We start from the raw sequence: 12350 nt of genomic DNA, 5'->3' as shown, positions 1-12350 counted from the left end.
TATATGTGTGTGTGTGTGTCTGTATATATATATATATATATATATATGTGTGTGTGTGTATATGTATGTGTATATATATATATATATATATATATGCCTGATCCTTTTCCCTAATATCAGTCATCGGGGGGAGTCAGGCTGGTAATAGACATTAGTCGGCTGGTTGGTCATCTAAGATGTATGTATCTTTTAAGAGATATCAATGTAGCAGATATTCCTGTATGTAGTTTTGATACCCATTTACCTGCTAATAACAACAACAATGATATATAATTAAGAATTTTGTGAACATTTGACACTCTCAGCCTTGTACTCTATTATTGGTAATACCGGGATAGAGTTATTTCATGAAATTGCAAAAATGTTCAATATCTCCTGTAGATAAGATCTCGGAGAAGTTTGATCTGAGCCATTGCAGAGGCCGGGATTGTAAGCTGCCGTTCTAATGATTACTGCTTGTTAAAGGTGAATTAATGTCTGGATTTCATGCTCCAGTTGTAGTGGCTTATATCTCAACCACGTTAATGTGCATCTGGCATACAGGATGTTCCTAGGTGCTGTGTTGTTGCATATTTCACACTGAGCCTTCTGAAAGCCCAGCACATGTGGGAGAGGGTTGAAACGAGGACAGCTGAAAGTGCAATTCACTTTTTCACTAATATACTGGATTTTTGCAAAAAAAAATTATAGAATTATAATGCAATTACAATCACTGATCTGTGGAATCTGCAAGAATAGTATGTTCTGTACAATGGGACAATGCACTGTAATACAGCAATGATATATTATATATTCATCAGTGCTGGATTTATATCTCAGGAACCTGAAGACACAGATTGACTGGCACATTAGACTCTGCCCATCAAGTCGGCCACCCCTAAAAAGGTTTCAAATTCATATTCTCTTTCCTGTTACCATTTATAACCTGTAACTGCAGAGATAACCGGAAGGGATACTCAGTGGTGGATTAAGAAGACCATGGGCCCTGGGCTGTAACCCAAACTTGGGCCCCCCTTCTCCACCGCCACCCTGCCGCGCCGTAACTATTGCTAACACACACACCCCCTGTAGATAAAGCCACACACACACCCCCCTGTAGATAGAGCCACACACACTCCCCTGTAGATAAAGCCACACACACACACCCCTGTAGATAGAGCCACACACACCCCCCTGTAGATAGAGCCACACACACTCCCCTGTAGATAAAGCCACACACACACACCCCTGTAGATAGAGCCACACACACCCCCCTGTAGATAAAGCCACACACACACACCCCTTTAGATAAAGCCACACACACCCCCCCCCCCTGTAGATAAAGCCACACACACACCCCTTTGTAGATAAAGCCACACACACACACCCCCCTGTAGATAAAGCCACACACACCCCCTGTAGATAAAGCCACACACACACCCCCCTGTAGATAAAGCCACACACACACCCCCCTGTAGATAAAGCCACACACACACACCCAAGTAGATAGAGCGCCATACACACACACACACCCCTGTAGAGAGTGTCACACAGCCCCCTATAGATAGTATCACACAGCCCCCTATAGATAGAGCCACACAGCACTCCCCCTTGTATATAGTGCCACACTGCGCCCCGCCCCTTATATATAGTGTCACACAGCGCTCCCCCCCCCTTGTATATAGTGCTACACAGCGTCGCTGCAGCCTTGGGATGACATTTTATCCCATATGACTGCTGCAGCCTGTGATTGGCTGCAGCGGTCACATGGGGTGAAACGTCATCCCAGGAGGCTGGTCCGGACGAAGAAACAGAATTCTGGGCAAGTATAAGATTTTTATTTTTTCTAAATTGCGTTTTTACATAACATCTGCTATCTGTTGCGTGTTTTACCTCCCCATTGAATTAAATGGGGAAAACCCGAAACAAATGAGCAGCGTTTACGCAAATACAATTGACATGCTGCGGAATAATAAACCGCACCGCAAGTCAATTTCTGAGCTTTTTTTCCACTTATCATTTACGCAGCGTGTGATGAGAATTGTTCACATCTAATCTACTCTGCTGCTACTGTATTATGGCTTGTCCACACTTAACGGAATTGCTGCGTATTTTCTGCCCGGAAAATATGCAGAATACGGTAGCAGCACAGTGAGTGAGATTTACCAAATCTTATCCAGACGCTGCGTAAAATTTCCGACCAGACATTTTTTCCTGTGGTGCGTATTTCTCGTACTGCAGCATGTCAATTCCTGCTGCGGAAAGTGACTGAATTGCTGCGTTTTTTCAGAGGAGACGTCACCATCCCCCAACATTGAGAAAAACGCAGCAAAATACGCACCATTTTCTGAAGCAAAAATGCAGGAAATGGTGATTTTTTTCCTGTAGCGGAATTTCTGCTAGTTTCTGCGGAATTGCTGCTGAAATATATATTATATATATGTATATATATATATATATATACACACATACACACACTATACATATGTATGTATATATACACTATCTCTATCACAGACACACAAAGTACGCACATTATGCACAAAGTACGCACATTATACACAAAGTACGCACATTATGCACAAAGTACACACATTATGCACAAAGTAGGCACATTATACACTAAGTATGCACATTATGCACAAAGTATTCACATTATACACAAAGTACGCACATTATGCACAAAGTACGCACATTATGCACAAAGTACGCACATTATGCACAAAGTACGCACATTATACACAAAGTACGCACATTAGACAAAGTACGCACATTAGACACAAAGTATGCACATTATACACAAAGTACACAAAGTATGCACATTATACACAAAGTACGCACATTATACACAAAGTATGCATATTATACACAAACTACACACGAGTATGCACATTATACACAAAGTACACACGAGTATGCACATTATACACAAAGTACACACGACTATGCACATTATACACAAAGTACACACGAGTATGCACATTATACACAAAGTACACATGAATATGCACATTAAACACCTTGTAAACACACATGAATATGCACATTAAACACCTTGTAAACACACATGAATATGCACATTAAACACATTGTAAACACACATGCACTTACCTTTTCTGTAGGAGATTTGTGAGTCTTCATTGCAGCTCTTCTCCTGCTCACAGCACGACACAGAGCCCGCCGACAGTCTCCCCTCCCCCATGTCCCGACAGCCAGCAGGAGAGGTGTGTAGAGCAGGGAAGGGGGGCTGGAGGGGGAGCTTCTAAAGCAGCAGAGACCACGGCTGCTAAGTAGCAGCTCCCCTCGTCTCATGACAGGTGCGGTCCTGGCACCGGAGCTCCCTCCGGTGCTAGCGACGCCACTGGGCTTGAGGGGGTTCGGGCGGTCATGGGCCCCCGGGAGCCTTGGGCCCCGGGCGGCCGCCCGAACCTCCCTAATGATAATCCGCCACTGGGGATACTGTAGGAAAGAGCGAGACAGGAACTATTGCTCAGCAAATATTGTATTTTTGGTGAAGATCCACCATAAAGAAGATGAGTGACTGTTATATAATATTATTAATGGCCATGTCCTCATTGCGCCCCCGTGCTATTCCACCATCAGTGTCCATTGTTAGGGCTTATTCAGACGAACGTGTAATAGGTCCGTGCAACGCGCGTGATTTTCACGCGCCTCGCACGGACCTATGTTAGTCTATGGGGCCGTGCAGACTGTCCGTGAGTTTCACGCAGCGTGTGTCCACTGCGTAAAACTCACGACATGTCCTATATTTGTGCGTTGTTCGCGCATCACGCACCCATTGACTTGTGACGCCCGTGATTCGCGCAACAGCAGTAAAAACTATGAATGAAAACAGAAAAGCACCACGTGCTTTTCTGTTTACAAACATACAGTGTCATAATGATGGCGGCTGCGCGAAAATCACGCAGCCACGCATCATATGGTGATGACACACGGTGCTGTTATGTACCTTTTGCGCGCGCACGCTCGTGTGAAGCCGGCCTTAGTTTCATTGCTAGTTAACAGATTATTAACCACTGGACAGAGCTCTATACAGACATTTGTGGACAGCGGGTTCATAGATTGCTGGTTGTAACATGTATTAGGGTCTCAGCTACAAGTGGTACCAAACTAAGAGTTTATGATATAGCGGTACTGATATTATAGTTGTAATAATCAACTATCATGATCAAGTCCTATCTACCAATGTAACAGTAGTGACATCACGCAGATTTTCCACCTGCCCTGTTACCTACAGCTTCTAGCAGCAACCTGGCTCAGTGGGTAAATGCACCAGCTGCAAATAAATAATTCAGACTTATGGACGACACTGCAGTGTTTCCCCCAACATCTGGCCCTATTAATAAAAATTCAAAATATTAGACGTGTGTGTGTATATATATATATATATATATATATATATATGCTCTGTACTATGACAATGATCTCTTGACAGATAGTAGAGAAATCTCTGGCATGACGGCTGGCATTTTTACAAGAGATGGATGGTTCACATTTTAGTATTAGCGTTTGGTTATTATACTATACAATATATTACGCTCTTTTCTGCCGAAAGGAAAATTTATTAGTCACAAAAAAATAGTCCAGAGGGGGAGGGGCTTCTTTTCTCTAGATGGTAATGATAGATATAGTCTGATGGAGAAAGGCTGCGGCAGGTGCATCTCACACTGGGGCAGCAGCGTGCAGATCCAGTGACTACTCCTTAGTTATATCCTCCAGGACATCTGGAAGTCTCCGGCTGTGATGGGAGGTCCAGTGTGTGGCTTCAAAGCTTCTGAGAGACCTGTGGATAGAGGATCAGGTTACATGGAGCAGACAGGTACAGCAGCATTTACACAGAATGTCATATATTCTATTATAAATATTGATTCAATTGGGTAATTCTGGCATTGCACTGCAAAGAAAATATTAATGCCCCCCCCCCTTCGTATTGCAAGAGCGAGGGGGTTGCAATGAAGAGTGACATGTGGCCATCTGTGCAAAGAAAAAGGGGATCAGGCCAACCGTGTTTTTGAGATTAGTGGGGCTCTCAGTGGTCACCAATCACACTTTAATGGCTGTCTAGTTGTCAACCTATAGTTGTATATCAGTAGAAAACTTTCTTAAAGGGGTTGTACAAGAGTCAAAAATTATGATCTATCCACAGAATAGGTGATCATTTCCTTATGGTTAGGGGCCCCACCGCTGGGACCTCCACTGATCGTTAGAACGGGGAACCTGAATCCTCCGCTCTATTCAATGTCCTTCTCATTTCGGTTGAGCAGTGAGGAGGATATTGATTAGAGCGGCGGTCGAGCATGCGTTCTGCTGCTCCATTCAAAGTCTATGGGAATGGTGGAAACAGCTGAGTGTAGGGCTCAGCTGTTTCCGTCATTTTCATAGACATTGAATGGAACAGATGGCGCATGCTCGACGCAGCACCAATCAAGCTCCTCTACACTGTGGGGGGTGCAGTGATTAGTAACAGGGGGTACGGGAACACTGTTTTTACATTCAGTGGGGAGCCGAAAGCTCATAAGATTTTTTTTGTGATCATAGTAACCAATTAAATCAATAAATAATGTGTGGAGAAAAGAAAATAAGACAGGAATAGACTTTGGGCAAAGTAACGAACATGGGTTTTTCCAAAAAAAACAACTGCAACGACTACTGTATATAAATGTATGTAAGACAAAGTAACGAGACATAAATCCTTCCCAATTCCACGTACCTTGCCAGTGGGATCTGCCGGTAATACCAGGGCTGTTCTTGGATTATGACTCCGGACACTGTAGGTTGGGTCTCTTCTCCACATGTTCATTTGTCCAACAAGCAATTTTGACTTATTGTTTGTTCTTGAAGTTCTTTTTTATATAAGTAACTAGTAATAGTTCTCCTCCATGTAATGTTTTCATTGGTTACAAAAAGATTAGTTGGAAACATTTTTCAGCAGGAACTTTATGGCTGTTAGGTTTTTAGGTGGCACATACCTTGCCAGCATTGCGCCCAGCCTAGGGTGTGGAGCTAGACTGCTCAGGATTTGCCTGCCATACATCCTGGCTTCGGGGCAGCGGTCCTGTAAAGATTTGACTACAGCCGGTATTGCCCTATCTGTGATCCCTTTTCTACCAGACAGAAAGAAGTCTGGGCCCATTCTGTCCACCAAACCTACCAGATGCTTGACTGTGGTGGATCTGACTTTGCTGTTGTTGTGGCAGAGTCCTCCCTCTATTAGGGCTGTCAGAGCGCGACCTGGGCTGACATTTTCCACCATTGATGTCAGAGCGCTGTCCACTGCTTCACGGATAAAGGTGTTGGATTCCCCGGCCTTGTGTAGCAACACCCGGACAGTTTGCTGGAGGTCGCAGTCCATGTTCGCCTGCAATATTGTGAACATCATGTCCAGGCACTTGATCGCTGAGAGGGACACTGCGGATCTCAGGTTGGTCACTTCCTTCATTACTGCTGTCCTCAGGTCTTGTATTATTAGAACAGCAGCTTCAGGATGGACCGATATCAAGGATGAGATGGTGTCAATGCCTCGAATCTTTTTCTCCCAGTCCTCGTTTTCCAGCAGGATTAAGGCGTCAGCAACGGTCATCTTGGACTGGGACATCTTCTTTGGTTGTTTATTGTGCGTTGCTTTATGGCTTTGGACTGCATGATGACTTGATGATGGTCCTATAGATGGTAATACAGATGTCTTCTTCCTCTCAGGTGCAGGAGGTTCATCATGCTGGTTCCGTTGATGTAAATAGGAATTGTTATACTGCACCGTACTCACAGGCGTTATTTTTGGTAAAGGTTTTGATGGATGCGCCTGGAGAGAATTCCTCCCGTTGTTCATATTCCTGAGTTCTTCCAAGGTCTTTTCCGCTGCTGCAATATACTTTTTATATCTTGGGCCAGTTTCCTTGGTGACCTCTTTTTCTGTGGCTTTTTTGGGCCTTTTAGGTGGTTCTGGGGTGTTAGGGATTTTCCAACCCAGATTTTTTCCACAGTCACCAGATGGCGGATGTTTGTCAGGGATTCTCAATTGAAGATTGCTGGTCAACCTGTCCAGCACTCTCTGAGCCGCCACATCCCGGTAGTCAGCAAAGTTGTCACCTAGGCTGTACTTGTGATTCATGCCATAACAGATGGAGGAAATATCTGAGAGGTCAGAATCTGAGCTGGATGTTACCGAGCTACTACAGTCAAAGGAGTCTTCTGCCCACATCTTCCAAAAAATTATATAAAACACTTGGTGCGCACACCAATATCACTGCTTCTCTCTGTAGGGAAAGTCCAGCAATGTACAGAGCACTCAGCAAGCAAAGTTCTAATACAATAGTTTCACCATGACGCTTCTATGACATCAGCCGGACCTGTAGAACTTTTCCCTTAAAGGGCCATTGACTCAAAACTACACTAATATGTTTAATATTGTTCACAAGTAAAACACTTCACAGGACAAGTACTGGATACAAATATTTACTGTTTTAATTGTTTTAAAATTAATTTTTTGGGGGGAAGATTTATTTATTATCAGCCAATATTTATTTATTATCACCCATTTCAGAATAACCGAGCTCTTATTGCAACATTTACTATACCTTATTTTTCCTGATCTTTATATTGAGGTCTGTTTTGGTATATTTGGCAAATATAGTAAGGCTCTGTAAACATCTGTGTTCCGGGTTCTGTTGTTCTAGAGCAAAACCACGAGAATACCGGAAACTCTAAATCCGTTGCATAAGGGCACGTTCAGACGTAGAGGAATTGATGTGGAATTCCGCTGCGGACAGTTTGTCCATTGGTTTCCACACCTTTTTAGTTATCTTCGTGCAGATGTTGCGGAAAACTACTCTGCGGACCATAGGCTGCGGTGCAGAATTTTCTGTCCGCAGCATACACTGTCTGTTGCGTACTTGTTGCGGAATTTCTCCATTGACTTCAATGGAGTTTCAAAATTACATCTTCTTATTTCATGGCGTAATGTGTGTTGCATTGCGGATTGCTTTCAGGAACAGGATATTTCATCATTCTGGCTGGACCTATGTGTGTCGAGGTCTATAGCCAGACTGAGATGGAATGTTTGAAAGAGAGCAGGATGTGATCTGCACCTGAATCCGCAACGACTAATCCGCAGCATTTTACTTAACATTTTAGCCAAATCCGCAACGGAATCTGCAACGCGGATTATGTGCGGCATTGATGTGGACAGTGTCTGCAGAATTCCGCCCCGTCTGAACATGCCCTAACAATAAACCGGCGTGGATTATATGCTGCAGATTTTTTTGCGTTTTTTATAAACTTGTCTGATACAATTCTGGGACGGAAGAGTTAGGCCCCATGCACACGAACGTGTTTTTGCGGCCGCAATTCCCCCAAAAATCCACTGGAGAATTGCGGCCCCATTCTTTTCTATGGGGCCATGCACACGACCGTAGTTTTTACGGTCCGTGCATGGCCCGGGAACCCGCACCGCAGAAAGAACGGGCATGTCCTATTACGGACATCTTCTGCGGTCCGGGCTCATTGAAAACAATGACGGCGACCATGTGCATGTCGTACGATTTGCGGGCGGCCCGCGGCTGACAGTCCGCTGACAGTCCGCAGCCGCCCGACCTGAAAATCACGGCCGTGCACACGGCTACGGTCGTGTGCATGAGGCCTAAGATAAATTGATATACTGCGGATTTTAAACTTTGCACCGCAGGTAAATTTTCACCCAGGAAAATGCAGCAATTTGCAGATGAGATTACTTGCCGTTACTGTATTATGCTGTGGATTTGCCGCAGGAAAATCTGCACATAATACGCATGGTGTGCATGTGGCCTTGCTCAGATTTTCTACCCTTTAACCCATAATATTCCAAATAAAATCTCTTCTTTTGATAGAGCGGTTTCACTAAATAATGGAAATTGTTAATAAATTTGAGTACTAGCTAAGGGTCAGAAGATGAAGACGCTGGCTTTAATCCTGCCTGATGTTGGGTGCTTCCTGTTATTAATAACCTCTAACATCAAAGACACATTTATAATATCATAATAATATTCATCTTTGTGTATATAACGCCAACATTTTCCACAGTGTGCTGCAATTGGGGAACTAACAAATAAGTAAAATGACAAATAAACAAACAATCAGAAAAAAGGAGAGAGGTCCCTGCCCATAAAAGCTGGCAATCTGCAAGAGAGACGTACCTGGCCATAAAAACAGATAATCTACAGGAGAGAGGTCCCTGGCCATAAGAGCTGACAATCTACAGGACAGAGGTCCCTGGCCATAAGAACAGATAATCTACAGGACAGAGGTCCCTGGCCATAAAAACAGATAATCTACAGGACAGAGGTCCCTGGCCATAAGAACAGATAATCTACAGGAGAGAGGTCCCTGCCCGTAAGAGCTGACAATCTACAGGAGAGAAATCCCTGGCCATAAGAGCTGACAATCTACAAGAGAGAGGTCCCTGGCCATAAGAACAGATAATCTACAGGGAAGAGATCCCTGGCCATAAGAGCTGACAGTCTACAGGAGAGAGGTCCCTGCCCATAAGAGCTGCATTTCTACAGGGGAGAGGTACCTGGCCATAACAGCTGACAATCTACAGGAGAGAGGTCCCTGCTCATAAGTACTGACAATCTACAGGAATGAGGTCCCTGGCCATAAGAGCTGACAATCTACAGAATAGAGGTCCCTGCCAATAAGAGCTGACAATCTACAGGAGAGAGGTCCCTACCCATAAGAGCTGACAATCTACAGGAGAGAGGTCCCTACTCATAAGAGCTGACAATCTACAGGAATGAGGTCCCTGCCCATAAGTGGTGACAATATACAGGAGAGAAATCCCTGGCCATAAGAGTTGACAATCTACAGGAGAGAGGTCGCTGCCCATAAGAGCTGACAATCTACAGGAGAGAGGTCCCTGCTCATAAGAACTGACAATCTACAGGAGAGAAGTCCCTGGCCATAAGAGTTTACACTCTACAGGAGGGATATCCCTGGCCATAAGAGCTGACAATCTACAGGAATGTGGTCCCTGGCCATAAGAGCTGACAATCTACAGGAGAGAAGTCACTGGCCATAAGAGCTTACACTCTACAAGAGGGATATCACTGGCCATAAAAGCTGACAATCTACAGGAGAAAGGTACCTGCCTATAAAAGCTGACAATCTACAGGAGAGAGGTCCCTACCCATGAGAGCTGACAATCTACAGGTGAGAGGTCCCTGGCCATAAGAGCTGACAATCTACAGGAGAGAGGTCCCTGGCCATAAGAACAGATAATCTACAGGAGAGAGGTCCCTGCCCATAAGAGCTGACAATCTACAGGAATGTGGTCCCTGACCATAAGAGCTGACAATCTACTGGAGAGAGGTCCCTGCTCATAAGAGCTGACAATCTACAGAAGTGAGGTCCCTGCCCATAAGAGCTGACAATGTATAGGAGAGAGGTACCTGCCTATAAGAGCTGACAATCTACAGGAGAGAAGTCCCTGGCCATAAGAGCTTACACTCTACAGGAGGGAGATCCCTGGCCATAAGAGCTGACAATCTACAGGAGAGAGGTCCCTGCCCATAAGAGCTGACAATCTACAGGAGGAGAATCCCTGGCCATAAGTGCTGACAGTCTACAGGAGAGACGTCCCTGCCCATAAGAGCTGCATTTCTACAGGGGAGAGGTACCTGGACATAAGAGCTATCAATCTACAGGAGAGAGGTCCCTGCTCATAAGAACTGACAATCTACAGGAATGAGGTCCCTGGCCATAAGAGCTGACAATGTATAGGAGAGAGGTCCCTGCCTATAAAAGCTGACAATCTACAGGAGAGAAGTCCCTGGCCATAAGAGCTTACACTCTACAGGAGGGAGATCCCTGGCCATAAGATCTGACAATCTACAGGAGAGAGGTCCCTGCTCATAAGAGCTGACAATCTACAGGAGAGAGGTCCCTGGCCATAAGAGCTGACAAGTTACAGGAGAGAGGTCCCTGCCCATAAGTGCTGACAATCTACAGGAGAGAGGTCCCTGCTCATAAGAACTGACAATCTACAGGAGAGAGGTCCCTGCCTATAAGTGCTGACAATCTACAGGAGAGAAGTCCCTGGCCATAAGAGTTTACACTCTACAGGAGGGATATCCCTGGCCATAAGAGCTGACAATCTACAGGAATGTGGTCCCTGGCCATAAGAGCTGACAATCTACAGGAGAGAGGTCCCTGCTCATAAGAACTGACAATCTACAGGAGAGAAGTCCCTGGCCATAAGAGTTTACACTCTACAGGAGGGATATCCCTGGCCATAAGAGCTGACAATCTACAGGAATGTGGTCCCTGGCCATAAGAGCTGACAATCTACAGGAGAGAAGTCACTGGCCATAAGAGCTTACACTCTACAAGAGGGATATCCCTGGCCATAAAAGCTGACAATCTACAGGAGAAAGGTACCTGCCTATAAAAGCTGACAATCTACAGGAGAGAGGTCCCTACCCATGAGAGCTGACAATCTACAGGTGAGAGGTCCCTGGCCATAAGAGCTGACAATCTACAGGAGAGAGGTCCCTGGCCATAAGAACAGATAATCTACAGGAGAGAGGTCCCTGCCCATAAGAGCTGACAATCTACAGGAATGTGGTCCCTGACCATAAGAGCTGACAATCTACTGGAGAGAGGTCCCTGCTCATAAGAGCTGACAATCTACAGAAGTGAGGTCCCTGCCCATAAGAGCTGACAATGTATAGGAGAGAGGTACCTGCCTATAAGAGCTGACAATCTACAGGAGAGAAGTCCCTGGCCATAAGAGCTTACACTCTACAGGAGGGAGATCCCTGGCCATAAGAGCTGACAATCTACAGGAGAGAGGTCCCTGCCCTTAAGAGCTGACAATCTACAGGAGGAGAATCCCTGGCCATAAGTGCTGACAGTCTACAGGAGAGACGTCCCTGCCCATAAGAGCTGCATTTCTACAGGGGAGAGGTACCTGGACATAAGAGCTGTCAATCTACAGGAGAGAGGTCCCTGCTCATAAGAACTGACAATCTACAGGAATGAGGTCCCTGGCCATAAGAGCTGACAATGTATAGGAGAGAGGTCCCTGCCTATAAAAGCTGACAATCTACAGGAGAGAAGTCCCTGGCCATAAGAGCTTACACTCTACAGGAGGGAGATCCCTGGCCATAAGATCTGACAATCTACAGGAGAGAGGTCCCTGCTCATAAGAGCTGACAATCTACAGGAGAGAAGTCCCTGGCCATAAGAACTGACAATCTACAGGAATGAGGTCCCTGGCCATAAGAGCTGACAATGTATAGGAGAGAGGTCCCTGCCTATAAAAGCTGACAATCTACAGGAGAGAAGTCCCTGGCCATAAGAGCTTACACTCTACAGGA

At 45.1% G+C, this 12350-nt stretch overlaps 2 protein-coding genes across 2 annotated transcripts in view; one reads left to right on the top strand and one right to left on the bottom strand.

The window, feature by feature from the left end:
* Positions 1–12350, top strand: part of TTC7A (tetratricopeptide repeat domain 7A) — a 293419-nt gene that overhangs the window by 113671 nt on the left and 167398 nt on the right. The gene's annotated exons all lie outside the window — the stretch shown is intronic.
* Positions 4553–7276, bottom strand: LOC142761378 (TOG array regulator of axonemal microtubules protein 1-like). The gene is made up of 2 exons (XM_075864569.1): positions 5711–7276; positions 4553–4783 (listed from the first exon to the last, which is right to left on the bottom strand). Exon 1 carries the CDS (start codon positions 7196–7198, stop codon positions 5909–5911), a length of 1290 nt encoding a protein of 429 aa, XP_075720684.1. The 5' UTR covers positions 7199–7276; the 3' UTR covers positions 4553–4783; positions 5711–5908.

Source organism: Rhinoderma darwinii, chromosome 4 (assembly GCF_050947455.1).
Source record: "Rhinoderma darwinii isolate aRhiDar2 chromosome 4, aRhiDar2.hap1, whole genome shotgun sequence".
NCBI lineage: Eukaryota > Metazoa > Chordata > Amphibia > Anura > Rhinodermatidae > Rhinoderma > Rhinoderma darwinii.
The sequence above is the reverse complement of the archived record's forward strand: the minus strand, read 5'-3'. Positions and strand labels throughout refer to the sequence as shown.

Bases quoted from the DNA above. Each gene is read 5' to 3' on its own strand.
- LOC142761378 (XM_075864569.1), bottom strand. From the start codon at position 7,198: ATGTGGGCAGAAGACTCCTTTGACTGTAGTAGCTCGGTAACATCCAGC.